General features: G+C 42.5%; 1 protein-coding gene across 1 annotated transcript; it reads right to left on the reverse strand.

The window, feature by feature from the left end:
- mindy3 (MINDY lysine 48 deubiquitinase 3) lies at nucleotides 1-27011 on the reverse strand. Its single transcript, XM_030071638.1, has 16 exons — nucleotides 26886-27011; nucleotides 26035-26405; nucleotides 25701-25780; nucleotides 25520-25580; nucleotides 25198-25404; nucleotides 24867-24918; nucleotides 23941-24055; nucleotides 23568-23641; nucleotides 23318-23397; nucleotides 22999-23069; nucleotides 21882-21962; nucleotides 12185-12257; nucleotides 7816-7888; nucleotides 4733-4820; nucleotides 2715-2786; nucleotides 1-1089 (listed from the first exon to the last, which is right to left on the reverse strand). The coding sequence occupies exons 2-16, from the start codon at nucleotides 26126-26128 to the stop codon at nucleotides 940-942; spliced, it is 1371 nt and encodes a 456-aa protein (XP_029927498.1). The 5' UTR covers nucleotides 26129-26405; nucleotides 26886-27011; the 3' UTR covers nucleotides 1-939.
- Between the last annotated feature and the right edge of the window lie 33 nt (nucleotides 27012-27044).

Here is a 27044-nt window from a genome sequence, read left to right on the forward strand (position 1 = left end):
TTTGAACAAAAAAGGTGTTTATTTCCAGAACCCGGGAGTGTGGTAATAAATACATGAGTAATTGGTCAATGTCCTGTTGTGGTGTGTAAAGCACACAAACCAGCCTGCGCTTTTACTTGTGGGAATAATCGCTGAAGAAACCTCCTGTTTAGAAATCCAGTTCTCTGCATGCGCGTTGGTCCCTTTTCGCTGTAAACGCTTGGATGTGATAGTGTGCATGTCTATGTGTGTGAATGTGTGTGTGTGTGTCCTTACATGTGGAAGGCATTGGTAGGTTTTTCCTTCGAACAGTCCTACAGCTGGAGTAACAGTAGTGTTTCACAGTCGATTGGCTGTACATGTGGTTCAGCATGTGATTTGGTGACACACTCAGTAGAAACCAGCTGCTGAACCGAACCAGTTTGCTCTCTAAGCAGTGAAGCTGTTTACCGCCAAACTGGAGCCGAGGAGCCGGCAAATAGCAGAGCCGCGGGATAGTAAACAGTCATTGCATTTTTTTTTTTAAACATTTTTTCTATAATAACACCATAAACAAGCCATGTCAATTTACAAGCCACGTGGGGAGGACAATAGCATGAATAGTAAGTGTGAGTTTGTTTGCATTTGTGTGCAACTTGTGGATCTGAGTGTTTGAGTTAGTGAGAATGCAACAACATAATTTCAGATGTGTGTCTTGTCCATGAATGTGTTTGTTTCTGTCTCTTGTGCATGAATGTTTTTCCAAATATCTCACTCCTGTGTGTTTGTATCCGTGCTTGTGTCTCGGTCTTTGTAACCTGTTGACCTCTGGGAGTCGGTGTGCAGAGTGGGGAAGGTGGAACGGGGCGGGGGGGCAGTAGTGGCTCATCCACACACACACACACACACACACACACACACGCACGCACACATGCACGCACACACACATACACATACACAAACACACAAACAGTGTTAGTGCTAGTTTAGTGACGGGGAGCGGTCAGTGGTCCACAGCAGCTCAATGTAGGGCCACTTGGTCTGCAGGCAGCGCTTCACCGGAGTGTCATCTGTCCGAACCATTGGGTCCTCGAAGCCTAACACCAGGGCTGTACCTTCCACATACTCGACCTGACAACACACACACACACACACACAAAACAGGCCAATACAAACTTAACACAGAGTTAAAAAAACATACAATTTAAGTCAGAAGACTTAATTCCAGCTTTGAAAGGCTTCAAGTCTATCAATCACTTTTGAGACATTTCCTCTGGAGAGGTCAGAGGTGAAATGGTTAGGGATGGATGCATGTACAGGACACATACGCACGCACGCACGCAGGCACGCACGCAGGCACGCACGCACGCACGCACGCACACACATCCACCAGCTGCAGGGGACTGCTGTCAGCAGGTCTGTTATTCCCATCTGGAAGTATGGGAATGGAATTGCTATCAAAACCTCACAGGCGCCTTGCTGCTCTGTGGATGTGAGTGCATTTATGTGTGTGTGTGTGTGTGTGTGTGTGTGTGTGTGTGTGCGCATTTGCTAGGGTCCTGACCAATATAATGGGTGGCTGATATTGGAAGATACTGGCTTACAAATATCGGTACTGGCGCATATGTTGGCCAATCTGCCAACAAAACAAAACAAAACAAAAATTGTGGCTCCTCTTCCGATCTCTCCTCATTTACAATCCCACAGCATCTCCAAACTTTCATTTTAATAGCGTTAACCGTGGCCAAGAAAACCATATTAATCAACCTAGGTCTAGTTTTTGGTTCTTATGTCTTATTGTTTGTGTTGTTCTGGAAATACTTGTCTTTTAAATACTTTTGTTATCCCCCTGAGGTAAAGAATAAAGAAGAGGAAAAAAAAAGACTGTGAGTGTTGCTGTAAAAAGAACTCACTCAAGATTATTTAACACATCATCATTAGATATTGTAGTTACTCCACCAGACTCCTTACTTGGTACAACATGAATTGGCAGAGCAGCTTATCGCAGCTGAGCAGATGGAGGTGCAGACTGTGTTAACAAGTTAAGAAAAAAAAAAAAAAAAGTAAAATACCAAGTCTCTAGCTCATATCTTTACTTCAACCATTTGAGGATTCCTTACAACAAATGTGTGTTTTTAGGTACAAAAGATATCGGACAATTTAATTATCGGACTTTTTTAACGTCCAAATATCAATGTCAGTATCAGTCTCAAAAATCCAGTATCTGGCGGGCTCTAGGGTGTGCTCACATGTGTGTTTTTGTTAAGGTATGGATTCAGTGCCACTCATACCCTCCGAGGTAGCACTGTGGAAAAAGGAAGCAGCTTTACAGACTAGACAAACTTGACGGATGAAGTAAGTGATATTCCTGAGTACCAGACCCGCACAGCCACCCTGTTAAACAACTACATCCACTGACAGTCATCCATCAAACTAAGCCTGCTTAATAGGCTTGTGTTTGACCATTTATCACAGCCGGGCCGCTGACAGTAGCCTCCATGTTGAAATGGCTTGGAGAAATAGGAGGATAAGCCAGGGGTTTTGCATGGATGGACAGGCTATTAGACTCGCAACAGCTTCTGTTTATTTTGGAGTGGCCTGCTGCCTCCAACTGTGTGCGTGTGTGCAAGTATGTGTGTACGATGACAGAACACGGGAAGCGAGGGAGAGGAATGGAGAGCGACAGAGAGAAGGAAAAGAGAACGAGAGAGAGGAAAACAGCCACCGTGTGTGAGGCAAAAGAGAAAGAGTGTTACCTTCTCATTGTGGTTGGACTGTTTGAGTCCATTGTAGTGGTACACAGGAAACGAGTCTGGGATTCCTGAATCCTGAAACACACAGCGGAGCACGGCGTGAAAAACATTTGTTGCTGGTGAATGGCTGAGCTAACTGTTCTGACAAAGATGGAGGTAAAGACACATAGGAGGAGACAGACAAGACATTCTTGAACCGTGACAGTCAGACCAACATACCTCAACCTCAGTGTGTGTGTATTTGTGTACTGAAGCACACCTAACTCCCAATTACCCAAAACGGCCAACACCACAAAAACGGCTGAACAATGACACTGAGCCAAAACACTTCCCCTGTCTTTGGCGAAAAGGTGCGGAATGCTAATAGGCTGTGTGTTTGAGAACGTGTGCAGTTTCGTGTGTTTATAAGCCTGTATGTGAAACCCTAACCCTCATCCCAATCCCACGTGTGTCTGAGTGTGTGTGCATGAGTGTGTGTCCAGTTGGCTAATGGCAGTATAATTTCTTTGTGGCTGAGGGCCATTCCTCTGGTGAGTCCCTTAATCCCTGATCACTTTAACACAGCTCCCTCTATCTCTCTCTCTCTCTCTCCCTCTCTGCCTCCAGTCCATTTCATAGAGGCATCTCGCTGCTCTCAGTGATCTTTTACACAGCTAGTAACGTCACATGATGGTGAACACACACCTTTCATATGAGACACCGCAGGAATGTTTTCAGCAGAAAGACCTTTGATTTCCTGGCAATGTGGTCTGAATAATGAGCTTGTGAAATACATGTTAGCGTCAGTGAGTGCGTATGTGTAGCTGTGCATGCATTGATCTTTTAGTGCATGCCTGTTTTAATGACTGTATGTATAAGAGAGGTTATCTGCAATCAGTGTTGGGCGGTAACACATCACAGTAAAAGATGCATTTTTTAAAGTAATGAATAGTTTAACAAATTACAGTTTCAGATTCAGCAATTACGTAACAGTGACTATTCCCAGTAACACGACTGCTAATGTGGTACTTTTTCATGTCTCTCTCATTTTTCCCCTAATCTCATGGGTCAGTGGGTCAAGTTCACCTGAATCCACCCTCATTAGTAACTCACCCAACTGCAGCTGCCTGACATGGTGGTGACATTAATAAAACGCAAACCTGCATTTACGTGTGCCTGCTTCCAAAATGTTTCATAATACCGGAGAGACAAAGTGTATGGGAATGAACACTAATTTAGCAAAGAATATTCTTCCGTAGGGTACTTTGTATTATTATTTTAATCTTTTAAGCCTGCAACATGCCTGCATTACAAATAACTATGTTTTACTGACCTATAACAGCCTGAACCCACGGTTTACCTGCACACCTGGGGGGGTAACATGTCAATCTGTACATCACTAATGGGCAGGTCACATAATGTACATACATACAGCAGCTACAAAGCAAAGCAAAACATGATGAAAACAGATGATACTTGCAGCTGCTGGACACATTCCAATTAATTTGAATACGGCTATGGCTTTTATGCCTAACTCCCTTCTACTGTCTATATTTTTTCATGATGCTTTCTTTTGTACAGCTGTACTTGAGACTATCTTGAGACTAATCTTGGCTTTTCCTTTGCACACCATGTTTAGTAGAGCTTGTAGTGTTTGCTCTGATATGGTCAGGAGATCAGCTTTGTTCTCCTCATTCAATGAAAGGTATTCATTTACAATCTGTGTCCATCAGCGTTGTAGATCTTAGGGTTGGAGCAATGGTTAAAATGAGATGATGTGATTAGAAGTTTGGCTTCATTTGGCTTCATAAAATCACACATAGGTTATGTCAGGTGTTTTTTGTCTAGGTGGTAATGACAGCAATGTGACTATTATTATAACTAATTACTTACCTGTTGAGTATTTAGTAAAATAAGGTGATTTCCAAAATTAGTATAAATAATATAGGCTACTGTTTGTAGTATAGTGTACGCAGCTCTGATGATGATGCGCAACACACACACACACACACACACACACACACACACACACACACGGTTACCTGATCAGGGAAGAACTCCAGTAGAAATGGGCCCAAAAGAATGATGCCCAAACTCTCTGGATCCAGCTTGCTCTTCATCAGACTGACACTGAGAAGGTGAAGAGGAAGAAACAGATAAAGATAAGGAAAGAAGAAAATGAGTAAAAACAGTGGAAAACCGATTCAGAGAACCAGAGAGAAAGAGGAATTGACAAAGACAGGGAAAAGACAAAAAAGAGAAAAACGAAAAGAGCGTTGAGCAAGGCGTCAGCGAGGCATGAAATAGTAGTTTTATGTGTCTCATGTACATGAAAACCAACTGCAATTTGCAATCAGCTCATCAGTCAGTGTGGAGTTATGTGTTTTGGTGAGTGTGTGCATGTTTTCACAAATACCACGGTGCTACTAAATATACCTCTTTCCAGACATTCCTGTGTGTTGGAGCAGTGTTATTATTATTATTCCACAGTGATAAAAGCACTAGTCAGATTGCCCTTTTAAGGCAGTAAGGAGAGAAGCAAAAGTTCATACAGCACCAAGACACACAGAGAGGCGAATGACAGAGTTTTTGCCTTGAAAATATTCACAGGGCACATGAAGTGAGGATGCACAAAAGTCCATCTCTTCATGGTCGACTTGGGGTGTCCCAACAATTTGACAAGTGGACGGTCTCAAGAAAGCCCCACATCTAACATGGGCTGCACTGTGGATATCCTTAAGAAAGAAGATGTTTCTTGGGTGTATCTTCATTAGAAATGCTCAATTTCTTTTTAAATTAAGAAAAAGGGCAAGAAATGTAAAAGATATTTGTTTGGTTCATTTATAATTTCTGCATAACATATTTTAGCTGTATGATGAACCATTAATAGGCATTAAAACAGCTTTCCATAACCTGTATAAAATGAGTGGGATTAGGAAAATTTGGTGTCACCTTAAATAAGATATGATTACAGTATTGCATCAATCTCAGTGGGAAAAACCCTGTACGCCTACTCAAAAAGTTGGCTTTTGACTGATTAGTCGACTACTTTGGCCCATTCGTTCTATGAAGCAGTGTCACAGTGAGTAGGCCTTTGCCTTGCTGAAGTGCCCATGAGCAACACACTGAGTCCCCACCAGATGTGGCTGACTAGGTGTTCTGACCTCCCAGAGGAAGGCAGCTAGTACCAAGAGAATTTCCCCACAGGGATCAATAAAGTATCACATTATTATGAGTGAGTGGGTGTGTGCGTGCGTGAGTGAGTGAAGATCGGGGGAATTAGTTGTTGGGTTGTGCTGTCTGCACTGCATGACTGCATGTGACCCTGGACTGTGCATGCAAATACCCACATTCAGCTTGCCATCATTAATCCTTGTGTCATAAAAGTTTCCAGTAATTGGTGGAAACTTCCTGTTTAGGGTACAATGCTGTCAGCTGATGTTTGCCCACACTGGTGCTATGAATCTACAGTTGTTTGTTGTTTTCCTCAAGAATTAAACACAGGAATACAATGCACAGCTGGTGCCACATAAAAGAAATGACAATCTGTGGCTACTGTGCCTCACTTTTACTGTCTCTTTTGCTTATATTGCTTCATTTGTATTAAACAACTAAATCTCAAACTGGGAACATTCAGAGGTTTTTGTCAAAGCAAGAGACAAGAGAAGCAGGGATCATTTGAAAATGTTGTAATGACAAACTGACAAATCCTGGAGCTGCTCCATGGGCAGTAAATGGAAGAGTGACTCTGTGGGCAAACTGATGGGACCCAAGATGATTTCTGATGGAAATGTGGACATATTGTCTTTTCCTGTCAGCACTAAAATGAAATAAAAGCAGTTTGGATATAAGGACCCAAGCAATCATTATAGCTGCTCCCAAAGGAGCAGCTGTGTTTTTTTTTAATGACATTATGCTTCAGAGCCTTGGCTGTCTGGTCTCCAGATTGTGAGGTGATGTTCATATTCATGTTCACACACACTGACAAAACAGTTAAGGATCACAAGAACATCTTGCTGACATTTTGTTATAGAAATGAATTTACACTTTACAAGCTAAATATCCTCAACCAAAGCAAATATGCTTAATTGCAATAAAAATATTCATTGTGCACCAGAATTCAAGTTGTTTGAGTCGGAATATGAACAGCTCAATCCTAAACACAACAAACCAAAGAATCAAGACTAATTTCTAATTCTGAGTTTCGCTGGGCACAGTCAACATCTGCAAAGTTGGTTCACCACACCAGAGCAGCTGGCTACTGCTTCAAGACATTACACTGCAATGGCTTCTGAAATTTCCAGTTTTAGCTGCATGTTCTTCACATTCACAACTTTAATTGGAACTATTTGTATTTTTTTTCTCTAATAACATGTACTGACAATTTGCAAACTACCCTAATAGAAGAATTTAAAAGATCATTACATGATCCAAAGCTCTCAAATTTAGAGAATCAAGTCTGTGTTATCGTTGTCATTTGAATGACCAAGTACTTACCTAATATTCTGTATAAACCACTCTAACTCATAACAATCACTCCTCAGAGTACTGAGGTGCCTCTTTTTTCACATGGTGGAAACCCTTCAACAACTCTCGCTCTGTGGAGTAAGGACTGAGACTGGCTTGTTTGCGTTGGGAGTCTCCCTCTGTATGCTGTGTTGTGTTGTGATGTATCGGCCATCTGGGGGTCTGGAGAGCAGATCAGTGGTCCGGTTACTCAGCCGGGCCCACGACTGTGAAGTCAGGGCTTACTGTGCCTCAGATGAGAACGTGCTTCTGTTTGAAGCGGTGCTTTAAAGCGTTTCCTCTCTCTCAGTCTTTCTTCCTGCAGCTAACGGCCTCCCTCTAACCCTGTTTCTCTTTCTTTCTTTCTTTCTTCCTTCACTTTTATAGTGGGCTCTCTCTGGTCTTACTTTATAGTAGCCTGCTAGTGAAACATGAGCACAGGGGTGGTGACCTGGCCTGGCCATGACTTAAGAGTTAGAACTTAAGAACATCTACAGGTGTCTCTCTCTCTCTCTCTCTCTCACACACACACACACACACACACACACACACACACAAACAGAGGCTAAAATTCACACACAAACATGCCACATGGAGCCTTGAGCATGCAATTACTTACTAGTCGGGCTCTGAGACAAGGTCAAGGGCTTTCATCACATCCTCCAAGAGGGACTCTGGGATGAAGCCATTATCTGGAGAGAGAGAGAGAGAGAGAGAGAGAGAGAGAGAGAGAGAGAGAGAGAGAGAGAGAGAGAGAGAGAGAGAGAGAATAATAAGAAAAAAGAGAGGAATAAAGAGGTTGATGCACTGGCTGACCCAGACAGATCATAAAAGCAGCTTTAGCCACATAAAGTTAAAAACCAGGGGAGGCCTTCACCTATACGTACATGTGGCACAAGCACTATTTACTTCACTGGGACCTGGGGAGTGAACTCATCTCACACAACTAGTGCACACACACACACACACACACACACACACACACACACACACCTTGTCCTCTCTCTCTCTCTCTGACCTACATTCCACGGCCATGATGATTGCTCTACCTGAGAAGACCGGCTTTAAACATTAACATGTGTTTTTGCCTGAAAATGAAGATGTGTGTGTGTGTGTGTGTGCGCGTGTGCATGTGTGTAAAGCTGTCTCATTGAAATACTAGCACATGAGCTTGTGTGGCCTCGTGTACAAATACGTAAACCCCTAATGTGGTGTGAAGACGACAAACTAACAAGCACTCTGGGCTTATTCCCACAGCCGACTCAGTGTTGCCTTTTCGATGCCAGTTCTGTTCGGCTGTCACAGAGCAAGGACCAGAGACAGCGCTACTAAGGGGCCAGCAAGAAACACTAAATATGAAGGAACATGCTGAAACAGTCAGGTGCTGAGTGTGTATGTCCGGTGAGTCACTGCAGCGCATGCCTTTGTCTGGCGCCTTGCTGCCATAGCCCATGAAGCTGTGCTGACTCTACATGTGACACAGAGATTTATTAGCCTTTTACACAGCACTCAACTTCGCTGCTGGCTACAGCATATATGTATATACCAGCACGTGTGCGTATCCCATTAATGTGCATATGTGCATTAATGTCTATGTGTATTTGTGTGTGCACAAACGGCGTGCATGTGAGCGTGTGTCCTTGCACAAGTGTGTGAGAGCGAAGGCCATATGGTATGCAGAATGTTCTGGCAGACGATAGCAGAAGTGGATCTCAGAGCGAGTGAAACGGCTTTCTGTGCAACAAGAGGTGACGGATGAAAAACCCGGGGGGTGGGGTGGGGGGATGCACTGTGGTCCCTCCCTTGCCCTGCTGTATCACTCTCTGGTGTGATTTGGGGCCAGATAATTCTGTTTACATATTTGTTGTCAAGGCGGCCGGAGCAGACAAGACTGCTTTCAGCTGGTAAGGGTTACCCTATGTACACACACATGCACACATACACACGCACACACACGCACACATACACATTTCTGCAAATCAGCACATTGTTTCTATAAACATGGGACTAAGGAATGCTGTTTATGGCGACAGAGAACAACGCGCTTCATTTCACAATAAAAACACATGAATATCACTGAGTGTGTATTATGCCGGGTGATTTAATCACGGTCTCAGCTGAACACACTTACGACATGGAGAAACCTCTGTGGGCTACGTTCAGAAAGCCAGTAGAAAGTGGCCTGGGTCTTTTCCTCAAATGTGACACAGATCTGATTTTTTTATGCCAGTGTGAATAGCAAAAAACACACAGAATCTTGTACACTTTCATATGTGGTCCTAAATCTGACATGTATCTCATTCCTGCTGATGTGACGCTGTGTGCATGCTCAGGTCAGAATTTATGTTTTTTTCTCCCGGTGAGCACACTCACATCACTGTCATTATTCATTTATTGTCAGCAGTGGTGGACAAAACAAAACATGGATGATCACAGTAACAATGACAGGGAGACGTAAGGTTACAAATTTATTAGATATATGGGAAGATTGCTTCATTAGAAGCAGCGGTGCCACCACACCACTGTAACCACACCAAACTATTTAAGAAATGAATGCCTGCACCACTATTTTATAAGTTGTGATGCTGGGCTGTTGTGCAAATGACATTTCCTGTTGTTTAGCAGCATGGGGCATGGTACACATCTGTTCACACTGATGTCAGATATGGGTCACATATGAAGATGGATGTTAACAGTCAAGGCAAAACAATCAGATCTGAGAAAAAAAAAAATCATAATTAGGTCACTTTCTACTGCTGTGTGAACGCAGCCTAAGTGTGCATTATGGGCAGAGGTGTGATGTGTACAAATTATCACCCAATGGGAAGTGCATCTTAAGTAAGGGCAAAGTTTTTCTGGTTAGATTATTTATTCTAGACCACTTAGATTATTTAATTTATTTATTCTCTGTGTTAGGGAATTTATGTGTGATAGGTCTGTGTAATCTATGTGTGTCATTGTATTTAGTGTAGATGTTGTGTTTTATGTATGTGCTGCACACAAAATTGCCCCCCGGGGACAATAAAGATAAAGTCTAAGTCTATTATCAACATCAAGCAAGTCTTGACACGAGGAGCCAAAATGCCAACAAAGGGAAACATTTTGGATAGATGGATTTAAGATGCTGCTGCCTCTTGGAAGATGAACTTAGAAACTTTTGTGATATTTTGAGATTCCTCACTTTGTTATACTCTTGAATTCAGTCAGTGTATTGACTTGAAATGTACCTCATAATAAGCTGAACTTTGTTTAACTGCTGTTTGATTTATGCTGCAATTTACTTGTATGAATATATTCAAGGAGGTGTCAGATGACACAGGTAACTGTCATATGGGGTAGCAGTCTCTCACAGGTTGGAAATATACTTGGGGAGGTGTGAGGTATGTTTTTCTACATCTGTTAGATTAATATTGGATCTGAAGTGCAACAGTGTTTACTGGATTTTGTGATGTATGCAGCTGTGTTGCACTGAGTGTTAATTTTTAGTTTTGTCCCTTTTCTGTTGCTGTTTTGTTCCAAGTTATGTTTAAAATTCTAACTTTTCTAACTTTCTAACTTGCTTATTAAGCTATGCTTATTTAAGGTTTAGATGACAATAAGACTAAATTATTAAGCTTCTTTTATTTTTCTCTTGCAGCATGTTCTTGCTACATGTCCTTGGTAAATGGACACTGGAAAACACTGCTACGATCTGAAATACTGAAGTGGAGTCTTATATTCTGTGCGCAAACAATGGCTAATCATACTAGTAAGGTACTCTACGCAACATTTTATCATTTCCCTGCTTTGTATATATATGTACAAAGACTAAATATGAAAAACTACCGGCACTGTAGGACTCTCGTTTTTAATTACTTTCTTCTACTTTTCCATTTTTACTTTCCAATTACCAGTAAAGGGATTTGGGTTGAAATTAACCCAAGCTGAACATGCTTAAATATGTCCACATATCACCGCCAATTTGGAAATAAAGCCTGATTTCTTGGAACGGATAAATAAATGTTGTTGTTTTCTCAGAGGCATAAACAAAATGCAATCGTTAAAATGGGCTGAGATCTACTTGGGTGGCTGTTAATGTATTTGGGCAGGCTGCCTGAGTATAGCACATGTGTGGGAAACAATGGATGGATTATAAATATGGGCTAACACTCCATAACCTGTAGACTTGATGAAGCCTCTAGCATGAGGAGAAACATTGTTTTTTTCTGGTGTGGAATAACTAATAAAACACCAGGGCCGCATTGTATCGTGCGAGCTATACATTTATCCTTCAATGTCAAAACATGCCCATGACTTCAGTCTGACTCTCTATGTATCTCTCTGCCTCTGCGTCATCTCTGCGTCGTCAGTGAAGCAGAGGAAAATTACACAGCAGATGTTTAACACAGTCTAAATGTTTCATTTAGGTACTATTTTCTTCTCTAAGTGCTCATTTGCGCACACACTACACTGTAATCCTGGGGCTATAATGTCTGACATGCAGTGACAAAGGCCACATGGTCAACTATCCTCTATCTTCCTATTCTCATTCTGTCACTCTCTGTGTCCTTCCCCTCGCCTTTCCCCCCAGTCACCCTTTAAATGAGAAGAAAGGAGAATTTGGACGTGGAGGAGAAGAAAAGAAGCTGCGTGGTTGACTCAGCTGTAAGAGGAGCTGATCTCACCAACCTAAACAATAACAACAGTGGAGATGAGAGGAGAGGAGACTGTCTCTCTCCTCGCAGACAGAAAGCCATTCAGCCTCTGCGAAAAACAGGGAATAAGGAAAGAATAAAGACGAGGTGAGGAGGTCATGTGAGGTTAAGGAGGCATCTGCTCCACCAGGAAGAAGGCAAGAGGAAAGACAACAGGACCAGGATATTGTTCTCTCATTTTGCCTGTGTGTTTATAATGTTCATAATGACAGATAAAAACATGCGCTGTGGTGAAACAAATGCAAACCATTGGGATGATCATGGCATCTTTCACAGTCACTTGTTGTTGATTACCTTCAGGATCAAATGACTGGAAGACCCTCCTGGCCTGTTCTGATGGAGACTCGGGGCCAACCAAGGACATCTCCTACACAGAGACAGAGGAAGAACGAAAAAGAAAAGGGAGAGAGAGAGAGAGAGAGAGAGAGAGAGAGAGAGAGAGAGAGAGGGAGAAATGGAAACAGAAAGACAGAAAGGAGAGACAGCATGCGAAAGATATGGAATGAGAGAAAGAGTTGAGAGTGATGATGCATGGAGAGATGGAGGGAGGGGTGGACAGAGAAGCAGAGATTTACAGAGAGGGAAAAAGGGAGTAGAGGGAGAAAAGTGAGTGAGAACACAGGGAGGGTTGAAGAGATGGGGGTTAGAGAGAGGAGGAAAGGAAAATTTAGATCAGATTATAAGAGAATGTGGACTCATGAAACATTAGAGCAGCTGAGTATAAAACACACAAACCATCTACAAAAACACTTCTCACACACCTAACCCGCTGCTTCCTGCTTGTTGTTCTTTAGCCTTACTGGACAACCACGAGATTGTAAGTGGCCAGATCGAGGCTTAAGAACACTACAATTTTGATAATAGGTGAGACACACAGCCAACAAGCCGTCAGCTTTGGTGCATGGTACACTGCTAACACAGTATATATGTATGTGTGTGTGTGTGTGTGTGTGTTTGTGTGTGTGTGTGTGAGCTGAGGGGCCAGTGCAATCACCGGCATCCATTGGGTTATTAACTGATGGACTGATAAAGTTAGACGGCTTGTTTTCATTCCAAACACACAATCAGGAAATCGAGTGTTACATGTACACCCGCTGATTTAAGGCCAGCTCCGCAGTGTTTGTTTGTTGACCAAGTTGAGAAGGAACAACGTTTCCAGGGGAAGCAGAGATGAGTGGAGAATTAATGGGATCAGATTCTGTGTGTGTAGTCACAAGAAGGAGGAAGATGGCTCCTGTGATTGGCCTAAAATATGTGCGGATTAACTCCCTAAAATCACTTAAAAACCCTCTAACCTGAGTGATACTGGACAGCTCTGACGATCTTCAAACATGTTTTTTCTCATTCTCCTAATGCATTTTCGGCATTAAGATGAATCTCTTGTCCAAAGTAAAGAGCAGAACAAGCTTTTCCTGGATCCTAACAAGAAATTAGTAAGTAGTGCTCTGACAATATACCTGTGAGCAATGAATAATTATTTGGAGCAATGCAAGGAAAACAATAAAAAATAAGACCAAAAGAGAAGGAATTTTTTGTTCAAAGCAATTAAAGTGGGTAGAAAGTAGAGATGTGAGTGGGAGAGACTGGAAAATCTCATCTCGAAAAGATGTGATTTCAACCTTTACTGTCATCCAGCCCACACCTCCCTCTCACACACAAACACATACACTGAGGGTCTAGGGGGGAGTCAGAGGGCTCTCACTGTTCTTCCATGAGTAGCGGAGGGAGTGTGTTTATGACAGTGGAATGTTAGACAAACACACAGTGTTGTTGGAGAGCAAATAAACCTTGCTCATCTCCCTTAGCCGGTCTTTATTAAAGCTAGAGCCTCGGATCCACAGACTGCTAGGGTTTCAATACTCACATATTACTGTCCTCAGGGCTTAGTCATGGAGGGAGAGAGAGGGAGAGAATGGGGTTGAGGGGGACACATCAATAAGAGATGACTTCCAGCTGCTGGCTCTTTAGACAAAAAAGAAACACACACTCACACTTTTCTGTCATACAGCGTCTAGTGTAAAGCAGAGGCCGGTTGTGTTAATGTTACAGGCTCCATAAATCTGACAGTAGATTTGTCATTAGCTAGATGTGTCTGTGTGTTTCACTTATACGGTCAGCATGGGTCAGTTGCTGTCCTGAGAGGAACAAAGTGCTGTAAAAGTCCCTTAGAGGCCTACTGCTGAGGAAGAGAGATGATATGGCTAAATGTAGGACTAAAAGAGAGACACTTGTCATGAAACACAGACTGCTCTGCTCTTAAGACATTCAAAATTACCTTTAAACTTAAATTAGAGAAATATCCTCTCCCTCAGGTAATGAGCAAATGAAACCATTCTCTGGCTGCCATATGCACTCCTGACACACAAATCCCAACAAACGCCATCAACCTAAGCTCAGTTTAGAGTTTTACCATCTTCCTATGCAGGACAATACTCTCCATCACTCAATTAAATCACCTCATAACACCATGGTTGCACGAGGCGGCACTGCTCAGGAGGAAGAGTGGATATCTGGTAATCAGAAGGTTCCCCTAATCACTTCTGATGGGCTGCTTGGCACCTTGCATGGCAGTGCCTGCCATCAGTATATAAATGTGTGTATGAATGAGTGAATGTGAGGCAAACATTGTGAAATGCTTAGAGTGGTTGGTAGGCTAGAAAAGCACACATTTATCATTTCCCACTGTCATATCACCACAGCACAAACACCTATATGGGCTATTCCAGGAGTTCCAATGCCAAGCACCCCCAAAATATATGCACATTAGACCATGGAGCCCCATCTGAGGAATTCCCACTGAGAAGATTTTTGTTGTTAAGTGAGGAGATAACAAAAGTGGGTACAGCCAAACTATGATCAAATTAGGATCACATTAAATTACATTAAATTAAATTACATTAAATCAAAACAGCTGTCCTTATACATTTCCTTGTTGCTCTAACTTCCAGACAATGTCACATATGTAAAAATAATCTATTCTTATTTTTTCTGGGGACCCCCTAAGGTCCTTCTTAAGGGTCCTTATTGGTTCCCAGACGTGAGCCTGAAAACCACTAGGCTATTCTGTACAAACAGTATTAAAAGGTAATGAGCTCATGAAAAAAGACAATGACTCACATAGGAGCAGCCACACACCCATATACACAACACCAGAAATTACATGAGTGTACGTGTGTATGTAGGATGACAAGTCTGTGTAGCCGTCTTTGATGTGTGTTTTATTAGAGGCCCGAGGAAGACACTGCTGAGTTGGAAAACATGTCATGGAGCTAAAACATCCCACAGGGAAGGTGTGCGTAATTGTGTATGTGTGCACGTGCATGTTTCGCTCCTGCTAGTCCCTACATATTCGTGTGTGAGAGACAATCTGCGTATTTACTAGCCCTGTCCCCTGCCAGCATTTATTTGCTTATACTGGAGCGCAGGCCTGCATTCTCTCAGTGTACGCAAAAATTCACAAACACACACGCAGAGATACACTAAGACAAGCGCACACGCACACGGGCACACATACAGACCAGATCATCTCACAAGATGCCAAGTCTTTTTGTGTGTGTGCTTTATGAAATCAGGGAGCACATTCGACCCCAACACAGTCTGACTCTGATCACAAACTCCTGATCCCCCTTAACTGAGCAACAATAAGCTGCCCTACATAGGCACAGAGTAAGGACAGAACACGCACGCACGCACGCACGCACGCACGCACGCACGCACGCACGCACGCACGCACGCACGCACGCACACACACACACACATTTACACATGATCTCAACATCCCAATGATAAAAATATGAGGATTTCAACAAAATAATTGGTAACATTCCCTCTGAAGAGACAGACCGTATTTCTCAAACATGCTCTGTCAACAAGCTCAAATGACCAAAAAGACTTTCCAAATAAGAGTAGGTATGTGTGTATGTATGTATGTATGTGTGTTGGTCAGGTCAGGGCACACACATCCAAACCTGAGCCATGCTGTAAAACAAAATCTGAGTGTATGATGCTACTTTCTTCCAGATTTAATGCTGCACACACCCTCTTTCACCCTCCCACTGAAGTACGAAGCTCTGTTGTGATTAGGGATGTCGTGATACCAGAAATTTGGTAGTTGATTCCAATAAAAGATTTTCAATATCTGGTTCTATACAAAAACAAAAACAAAACAGAAACAAAAACAAAAATGCCATTCAAGACAGAATTCTTTATTTACAGTAAAAACCTTCTGCAAACATTAGCGAGGAAAGAGAAACTTATGTTTCAAATATTTAAACACAGGCTGCACTAGAATAAGAATACTGAATTACAAGTGCAAAATGGTCCTGTAACCTTCAAGCAGAAAATAAATCAGACAAAGAAAATGTTCATTTCACATTAGATGAACTGTATGAAATGTCTCTCTGTAACAACAAATTCAATGGTTTGATTATGTTTTCTCATTTTGATTCCCTGTCCTGTAAACCTAACTGCGACTTTAAGTGTTTCAGTATTTAAACATATAGGCTAATGCTACATTAGAATATAAACACAGTTACAGGGTGAGGGGTCAAGCTTACCAATATTACCAAACCTAAAAACACTAGTCCTCTCCAAAATTTGGTATTGACTTGGTACCTAGGTACCAATTCTCGTGACATACCTAGTTGGGATCCATGTAACCTTTCCTAACACTTACTTTCTCTGCTTCCCATTTCTTATCAGTTTTTGGGGGGTCTGCTGGCTCAACCTTAACTGTACCTCTATCTATTTGAACTCCTCCTGCTCTCTGTGACTCAGCTAGGAAAACAACTCTTTCCCTCCATTCTCTTTTCTCTCTCTCTCCTCTTTCTGTTTGTTGCCCTATCCTGCCTCTCTTTGTCTTCCTCTTCCTGACCTGAGTAGGCACTTCAGTTTGGAGTATTTCCTCCTCTGGCCGCTCTTGACTCCTTCTTCATTCTTCCTTCCTTCCTTCCTTTCTTCACTTCCTAATGCAAACAGCTACTTCAGTAAGGACAGGTAGGACAGTCTACTCTATTCTACTCATTCTCTTTCACTTGTTCTTTCGCTCTGGTCCACCCAAAGAGCCATTGTGTGTGTTGAGAGCCTCTGAGTGGCTGCAGAGTGTGTTTGCAAGGATCGGTTACAGGACAACAAAGCAGAGGTCTAGGCCAGTGTCTCCTGCCTTGTTCATAGCAGGTACCGACAGCCTTGTTACATGACAGGCTGAGAGGAGGCAGAAGGGTGTGTATGTGTGTGTCTGTGTGTGAGGAGTTGTTATGTTAGGTGTATGCATGCTTCTGTGCCACTTAGAATAAGTGCATGGGATAAAACTCCTTACCAAGCCTACATCCCACATGATTACAAAGAAAATATTGGTAAACATATACTGTATCTCTCTAACTACATAAGAAGTATATACAATGTGTGTTTATGTGTGTTTGTGTGTGTGTGCCAGGTGTGACAGACAGGTCAAAGTAATGATTAATGGGGTTGTCTTGGATGAGAAAGGCTGAGTCTGACCACAGAACAGAAGAGACACCAGAGAACAGTTACAGAGTGCAATGATAGGCCCTGGAATAGGAAACATCACACAAGGGAATACAAGAATAATGTACAATGACACACACACACACACACACACACACACACACACACACACACACACACACACACACACACACACACACACACACACACACACACACAGCCTTTCATCCACCTACAATGGCACTGGTCTGACCTGTCACAGGTTATTAATGACTGCTAATGTATACCGCTTTGTCATTTTGTTTTGGTGTGACCCACACCCTCTGATCATGCTCTGCTTTGAACCCATGAGGCGGATGGATGTTAAGAATGAGCATCATAGGATAAAGAATTAACTGCGCCTGTGCATGTACAAGTTCCAGTAAACACCATACCTAGCCTCATTCCCAAGCTTTCCACAGAAACCTGGAAGGTCCCCAGTTATTGTGGAGAACCACTGTCCTCTGATTGGTCTCTCTTGTGGACTACATGAATTTGAACAGGAAAGCACAACTTGTTAATGGTCCCAATAATTTGTAAACATCTCTGAAACAGTGTGGTTGAATATGAGCTCCGAGAGCTCCATATTTTGCAGGGTACTCGTTTTTTTTTTTTTTTTTTTTTTTTTTTTTGCCTTCATGCTATCCATGGAAAAATATATTCTGCAGAGTGAGCTGAACTGGAAAACAAAAATGGAACCCCATAAATTCTCTCTATCCAGTAAAATCCAAAGTACAAGGAAATAGGGGGCTTTATCAATACTAACTGTACTGGTCCCATTTTGAATGACAAAACCATGATAGATAATAATGTCCATATTATAAGTGATTATAACAGACTAGTAGTTTTAGCAAATATTTGTACCAACTAAGTCTTCATAAAATGGAACTGCCTAGGTGTAGCAACTTTCAACTTTCACAGCATGGTTTTCACATTTTTTTCCATATGAATGGAAGTAAATGTTGGTATGATAGCCTTGACTTCTAAGTGACCCAAGCATTTTCTGTACACACTTATACAACTGTTATCTGACACAGACAGAAATAATCTTAACTGTTGACGAGAGGCTAAAACAGGACTGGTATGGCCTTTGTAAGTTCCTGCTCTTAACCAGACATTAAAGGATGGACTCAGTATGTGCACAGCAGCAGCAGACAGAGGTTGGAGTCTTAAGGGACACTGAGCACCATAGAGGCTGCTTTCCCTCCCAGTAAATCACTGACCCAGAACACGGCTACTGAACATACACACATGCACATGCACATACACACACAACTCCCTCAAGAGGCAGAGATGCAGCCTGTGAACCTCATCACTCAGTCAGCGGAGAGAGGAAAGTAAAAGGGGGATGAGAAATGTCACAGGAGTGAAGGGACTTCACTCCAACCCCCCTTTCCTGAGTGACCACTGCACCGCTCTTTAAAGTGCATCCTTCCTCCTTTCTATCCCTCTTCCTCCCTGTTTCCCAAGAGGGACTAATAATGTGAAGTGGTTGGCAGGGTGAAAGCTGAGGTGCACTGGGAAATCCTTGACTTCGGCAAACCAACTACACCGAGCGGATGGTTACTTCAAAGGGGTAATGGAGGGAAGGAAGGAAGGAAAGATCTTTTTCAAAACATAATACATGATGTGTCTCATCCATCACCTGTCCCTCTCCTCACCTTGTCTCCGTCTGTCTTTGGGACAGCCTGTTTCTTCCTTCCCTTTCTGTCCCTCCTCCGGCGTCTCAGAAACTCTCATCCAAAAACAGATCCAATTACATGCCATTATACACACTCAGCCTCTTTCTCACATACACACACACATTAATAAAATGATAGAAGACAGAGTGGGGGTGAGGGAAGGGGTGGGACGGCCTTTGTGTAGGTAGATTAGATAAAAACACTAATGCCATTAAGCTGATGGTCTGAAAGCCACAGTCACACACACTGAGAGACTCAGGGGAATACACACCCGTCCCTGACGGCAGACAGAAGGAGCCGCCGACACATCAGAGGCAGGGATCAGGTTTTCTGCTTTTGTGGGGACGGATCTATATCGGAGCTAAAAGCTACATAACCAGGTAGAATGTATTTTTGTATCACAAAGCCTGGGAAATGTTGGTGTGCTCTACATTAGCTCAAAACACAGATTCTCTTTCAGGGAGGACAGGGTCGCACTGAGTGAGGGGGTACAAGCAGAGCGTTCTTGTACCGTGTCTTCTCCATACAACTCGGACTCCAAGTAGTAAAGCCTAGGGCTCAACAATTAATTGCAATATTATCTAAGCTCCAATGTGGACACGTTCACACGTTCACACACACACACACACACACACACACACACACACACACACACACACATTCAACGTCTAGAGCAAAGCAGGGTTGTGTTAATGTTACAGGCTCCACAAATCTGACAGTAGATTTGTCATTAGCTAGATGTGTCTGTGTGTTTCACTTAAAGGGGTGAGCATGGGTCAGTTCCTGTCCCAAGTGGAAGAAAGTGCTGAAAAAGTCCCTCAGAGGCCCACAGCTACAGAACAGAGACTAAGTGTGAGACTAAAAGTGAAGCACTTGCCATGAAACCCACTGCTCTGCTCCCAACTAAATAAATAAATAAATACATGAATGAATGAATGAATGAATGGATAGATAAATACATACACATTTTCTCTTAAGCTGGGCTGAATAAATCAAATTTTTTTTATCGAAATCGCAATAAAGCCAACTGCAATATCCAAACTGCAGAAACTGCAATTTTTTAATAAAGGTAAAAAGTATCACATGATACCGTTATAAATGAAATATTGTGGAGATGGCTTGGCCAACAATTCACACTCTCCAAACATCAGAAAACATTTACACAAAATGTACAAAATGTACACTATAATGCAAAAATGATCATTCCCACTAAAATCATAAAGCAATCACAATTTATCAAAATACTTTCAATATGATTTTTGTTTCCAAATAATTCAGTCCTAGTGGAGCCCGTTAGTGCCTACACAGTGTAACATCAGCTGTGTATGTGAACATGCATGCATGTGTGTGTGTGAGAGTGTGTTCCCAGTCTCTAGCGGGACAAACGAATCCAGATGGGAACTCCGGAATCGCATTCCCTACAGGAAACCATCCACCTGAGGGCATGTACACACACACACACACACACACACACACACACACACACATTAACGCTAATCAGGATCAGGTTTCCCTCTCTCTGGAATGTGTGTGTGTGTGTGTGTGAAAGAGAGACTGTGAGTGTGTGTATATGTGAACATGTCACTAGCGCCAGGGGAGCTGTGGTAATTGGTAAGTCATCAGTGCAAGCATGACGACTGTGGGTCATCGCTGAGCCAACACATGATCCACTCGCCTAGCGGACTGGGACTGTCTGTATGTAACAGAGCTTTTAATCAATGCAGCATCATGGGTGTGGTGTTATGATGGCGATGATTGCCTGGGATTTCATGCCTCTCTAGTGCCATTTCTATGATGGCAGGGAGAATCAATTGGCTACAACTGAAGCGGCCAGCTATCAATACACAAGCTACAGCGGTGCATTGAGTTACATACAAACCGATAGAGCTGATAAACATGCTTGTATCAGCTCAGTGCAAGTGTAAGTATGCGTACACATGCCTGCACACACACACACACACACACACACACACACACACACACACACACACACACACACACACACACACACACACACACACACACACCAACAAAGGCATCAGATGATTCATACTTCTACCCTGGGAGCCAAGGTTTCCCTCACATTAAATCAACAGGGCTCACCTCACTTAGCGTGGGCATACTACACCTTGTGATGTAAACCTTGTATATGTGTGTATGTATCTGTGTGTGTATCTGGGGAGCATAATCTCGTAAGAGTAAGGACAAGGAAAGAAGTGATCCAAATTGTTAGTGGTTGAACAGACAATCGCGGAGCGAGAGAAAAAGAAAAGTAAAAAACAGAGCAAGAGTTGATGTCTCACTTGAGTCCAACAAATAGAGAAATCATCAGTTTCCATCATGCTCACACATCAGTTATCTTAAAAACACTGTTTGGCTGACCACACAGGACCGAGAAGCTGAACGTGTGTGGTTTTGTCTGTGTTAAGATGCAGAGAATGAAAGAGCAGGGGAGAGAGAAAGAGAGAGAGAGAGCATAAGTATGCCCCTGCTCATGTAATGTTCTGGTTTGTTCGTGCTGGATAGGTGAAAAGCCGAGAAACAGCACTGGCCATATATGACCAAACCACTGCACTCATTTTGTTTTTCATCCTCCTCCCTCTGCCTCTCTCTTTTCCCCACACCACTGATATCTGATTTGTACTATATTAAATCTATTAAAGCACATTCCAGTTTTTGCTTTTTCTAACCTGCTGAGGAGGCTGGCTTATATTACTGTGATGAAAGTGTGTGTGTGTGTGTATACACATGTGCATATGTGTGAGAAATATGTGTTCGCTTATGGATGAGTGTATTGAGCTTGCCTTGGCGAAGAACACAGAGAGATGAGTTTCGCTGCCAAGGATCCAAATAGGGAACTTTGGAGACTTGAGGAATGCCCCGACCTGGAAAACACACACACATTTACAGACACACACAAACACGCGCACATGAAAGGAATGCGCAGAATGAAAAGGTCTATTTTCAACAATCTTCATCATCAATCAGAGAGTGCTTGTTTAAAGTTTCACAGAAGTGGGTTCTTATGTAAGTTCAGCAGTGCATCAACATTTGAACAGACATGTCACAGAATCTGAACTCATTTCGACCCTGAATAAACAGATGCAGATAATGAAGTGTATAAATACAGTGCACAGTTACAAGTACTTTTCAATTGGACCTCCACCTGCTTTACAGAGCTGCTACATCTTATTCAGCCAGAGACCTGTGTCTATACTAGCTCAAAAGACAAAAAAAGCAGTACAACATATGGAAAGCTTACATTAATACACAAAACACACTCACACAGACCTCTCTCTCTTGTTTAAACATAAGTCGGTCTCTCATATATCACTCTCCACAGTCCTCTCAGCCCTAGCTACTTTGGCAACCATCTACTTGCTATTAACTTATTATAGCTGCTCCCTTTGCCTATTTACCGTGTTCCAGTCTCAGATTGTGCTTTTCTTATGTTTGCTTATTTTGACCGTCAGTAACTACATGGCCAAAATCTGGCTTTTCAATTTGTGTAAACTGTGTGTTTTGCAAATATGTGTCATGTCATACATTTTTTAAATCTCTGGGGCAATCTATTATAGCGAATGTGTGTTTGAGTACATGTACGTGTGCGAGTGACTGAAAGTGTCGTGAGGGAGAGTGGGGTGTTTGGAGTTAGTCTGTTGGGATTGCTCCCTCCAAACACATACTTTCACACGGGAGCTTTTGCCGTCGTTTGCGTTCTTCATATTCCAAATGTCCCACTTCTCAGAGTCGCAAGTTACTGTGTGTTAGAGTGTGTTTATTTGTATTACTTGTTCTCTCACAGCTTACAGGTCTCCATCTTGATGGATAAAAAGGGACGCACAAATCTCCACAGATTCATACCACCTTTTTTCTTAAATCAATATGTTTGTGCTCATGTCTTTAAGTGTATGTCTGTACCTTGCAGTAGCGCAGAGACTCCATAAGAGTGAGGAAGCCGACGGACGCCTGCTTATGAATACCATGCAGCTCTGTGAGAAAATAAAGAGGAAGACCACAAACATAAAGAAGAATGACAAAATGTGAAAAATAAGACTCACATCACGTCATATAAAATTAGCGTCAGGGTGTACTTTTGTGCAATGATGTAGCTACTTCTATAGAATATGTGAGATGATTGCCCTCTGGTGGACACGGTTCAAATCGAAGGCCACTGAATCAAGCTGTGTGTGTGTGTGTGTGTGTGCACACATATGCAATGACTTCATGGAGGTCTTACTCATTCCAGAACACTCCCTATCGCCATCCCAGACATTAGAAACAGCATGACCAGTTACAAAGAGATTCACCAGGCTCTGGCTGGAAAATACAGATAAGAGGAGAAGGGAGACATCAAAGGTGAATAAGAACGTAAAAGAAAATATGAGATACTCTGACTGGAAAAAAGCTTTTACAACCAGGCTCAACAAGATATTGATGCCAGCACAACACTCAGCTTCTTGTGTCATATTCATCTGATGGTCTTGTACCTGCCATGGCCATGCACCGGGTCTATGAGAGGTTCCATTGTGTCCTGGATCTCATTTCTTATATTCTCTATGCCCTACATTGAAAGGATGAAAAGAAATATTTTATTTTAGTTTCTTTATTTGTAGAGTGATGCAACAGATGCAAGGTGAATAAAAAAGCTGCAATAAAATGCAACAGTAAAACACACAGAAACAAACATATACAAATATAAACACTAATTTGTGATGAGATTAAAAAAAAAAAAAAAAACAACAACAAAAAGGCCTCAAAATATTATTTCAAAAACAATGAATGAAACTATTTAAAAAACAAGGTGGACAGTATTTACAAAATCCCCAAGTGTTTTTTGTTTGTTTGTTTATGAATTTTTACCTTGGTGAGGATTACAGAATAGAGGAAAAGCAAGACTCCACAGCACCCTCCCCAGGTGTGGTAGAGAGACAGCACCTCCTCTCTAAGATCAGACACTGAAAGGACAGTCCGCTTGCTGCAAAAGGGAACAAACACCAGAAACAAAGTTGATTTATGAAGTGCTCCAAGGATAGCAATTTATTTATCTTTGGGCGAGTCGTGCTGAATGAGACTGACACATCAATTGCATCTGGCATGTCAAGCCAGGGAAGATAAGTTTCCAAATAGGGTAGAAATCAATTAAATGCAACACAGGACAAAGAAATATCTGATCTTGTCTGTTTAGACTCTTCTCTGCCATTTTTTTTTTTTTTTTTTTGGTCTGTCTTGGAAAGCTTGCCAGTGAAGTTGTCTGTCTTACTTAGCGCACAGTACTTCACGGTGAGTCAGCACTGCTTTCTGCTGACTCTGGTTCCAGCTGCCAGTATGCTATGTGTTTGATGAAACTTCAATATTCCTCTGGCAAACACAGCCTCACTTCATTTAGCTGGTGTGTGTGTGTGTGTGACAGAGAGAGAGAGCCGGTGTGTCGGAGAGTGAGGGAGAGTTTTTCATTAGTTAATCAGTGAAAGTGCTGAGTCAGCGGTGTATGAGCAGAGTGAAATTGCTAATTCAATGCGAAAGCCAATTTTTGCAGACTACACCAATCAAATACCAAACCCCTCCTGCTACTACCTCCTGATAAATATATGGTTCTCTATCTTAATACTGCACATTAGCAAGAGTGAAACATGGATAGGTGAGAGCAAAATCGAACCAGCAATTCACAACATTATTTGTCAGTGTCAAGACTATCGATGCTCAGGGGGGAGAGACAAAAATAAAACAGGACAAGTGAGTGAAGATGCAAGGTGTTAGCTGTGCTGAGTACAATAAGTGTCACTTACTGGAGAACACTGTGAAATCGCTCAAAGCCAAGGTCCTCAGCAGCCAAAGCAGCTAGGCACATGAAAACACACACATACACTATAGTATCACAGCGTGACATTCCCCTCGAAGATCAGCTACACAAAACTACATGCTGTCATAAGTTAGTCATCAATACCTAAAATTAAAACTACAACTGGAAATGAACATTCAAATACTGACTCACTGGAAAACATTTCACAATTCACTGTAAAGGCGAGTCTTAGGGTGAATGAGTGACTACTCCCATTGTTTGTGCATTGTAATTTCTGATTGTGTCTTGCGGGGGAATGTGATAGACGGTTGACTCACTGGGTTGCTGTTCTTGTGACGGCTGGCTGCTCTCTGGCTCTGGCATGCCCTGTGTTTGTGACTGTGTCTGTGTGTTAGTGTGTGTGCTCGTGTGTGGGCTCTGTCCCTTGGCCCAGGACACCAGACAGTAGCCTGTGGAGGGGCTGGAACAGGCTGACTCCAGGATTTCACTCAGAGTGGAGCACAGGGCTGCTTTCTGCTCCTCCTCTGCCGCACATAAAACACAACCAGCAAATCAACAAGTCAGACATCTATGTAAAACAAACTAGCACCAGCTTGCGTGAAGGAAGCAAGGCAGTGAAAAAGTTAGCGGGCAGTCTACCTGAAATGTGTCTCCAGTCCGAACTTTCTCTATTGAAGAGAATGCTCTTCAAAAGGAAAGCCTGCAGAGAAACACAAACAGCACAAACTTTCTAAGGAAATAACTCAAGGAGAAACATCATTCACCCACTCAGCATTTGTTTGACCATGTAAAGCTGTAAGGAGGCACAACTGACCCATACCTGAACAGGCGCAATGACAGCACATGGCCCCCCTTCAAACTGCTCCAGTGCTGAGCGCTCATTCTCACTGAACACAAACCCTGTGTGACACACACACACACACACACACACACACACACACACACACACACACACACACACACACACAACGCTTCTCATATGTCAATAGCCCAGGTCTATTCAGAAATGGATGAATGATCTAATGCAAATAATAGAAACAAACAAAAAAATGTGGACAGTGGGAATTCAGCCCTAACTCTAGTAGTATCACTGCCATCCTCTATAGAGTGAGAGACCTTCATTGATACCATCTGACTGAGACAAAGCATCATACCTTGGGTCCATCTACGGAAGATTGAGGCAGACACCCCTCCACTGGAGGGCCTTCCCCAGACCAAATCCACCACCTCTTTATTCAATTCCGACATGACAACTTTCACTGTTAGTAAATCCACAGGCACTCCTCCTCCTTTTGGTCTACCAGCCACGTGTTTCGGATGGTGGCAGGAGAGGTCTGCAGGAGCCAACTTGCTAACTGACGTTACGTGATTCACCCCTCGCTCGTCCCGAGGTTGACAGTCCACTTCTCTCGACAGGTAGAGCTGGTGGCATTGGCCACAGAGTACCTGTGTGGCACGGCAGTCTAACTCCAGTGACTGGCAGCAGACGGGCGGGTAAGAATGACATCAACGTAGCTACAGCAGCCTGCCAAGCGACGGGACACAAAGTGGTTAAAGGAGACCCTGAATGTTGGCACAGATCACTCACTTGCACAAATAGTGATAGTGGCGTAACAACAGCAATTAAACTTTGATATTTGCTTATGTGCAACACCCTAACGTTAGCCAACGGAGCTAACGTTATCATCACGTTATCAACGGTCACAAACTGACGTATGGTTAGCAACTAAAGCGCTGACAGTGGTTTACATCTCTGGCGGCGATAGTGTAAAGCTACCTTACATCTGGCACATACACTTGGGTGTTCAAATATTCAATGACATTTACGTTTTAACAGCTGAGTTGGCTTGCTAATGTTAGCAGTTAGCTAGCATCGGTAGGCTACTAGCAGCTAATCTTTCACTGCTTTGACATTCAAGTACTTCTCACAGTGCAGCGATACAAATAATTACTGTATGAATTCCCGGTGTTTATCCTTATTTAAGTAACAATGGACGTTATTTACCTTAAAATTCACAACCAGGTAATAGGAATCCGTATTATTTTTTTGATTTTCGTATTTCACTATCATCAACGTCTCTGTCATTCGTTTATTTACAACAGAAATGTAAAAAATGTGCGTGCATATTACGTGCCAGCCCATTGGTCGAAATCCAGACACTTT

This window comes from Myripristis murdjan, chromosome 16, assembly GCF_902150065.1.
Source record: "Myripristis murdjan chromosome 16, fMyrMur1.1, whole genome shotgun sequence".
Taxonomy (NCBI): Eukaryota; Metazoa; Chordata; class Actinopteri; order Holocentriformes; family Holocentridae; genus Myripristis; species Myripristis murdjan.

Coding starts and splice junctions, on each gene's coding strand:
- mindy3 (XM_030071638.1), bottom strand. CDS start 26,128: ATGTCGGAATTGAATAAAGAGGTGGTGGATTTGGTCTGGGGAAGGCCC. Junction 25,781..26,034: donor CTTCCGTAGATGGACCCAAG/GTATGATGCTTT, acceptor TGTGTCACACAG/GGTTTGTGTTCAGTGAGAAT. Junction 1,090..2,714: donor AGTCCAACCACAATGAGAAG/GTAACACTCTTT, acceptor GTGTGTTGTCAG/GTCGAGTATGTGGAAGGTAC.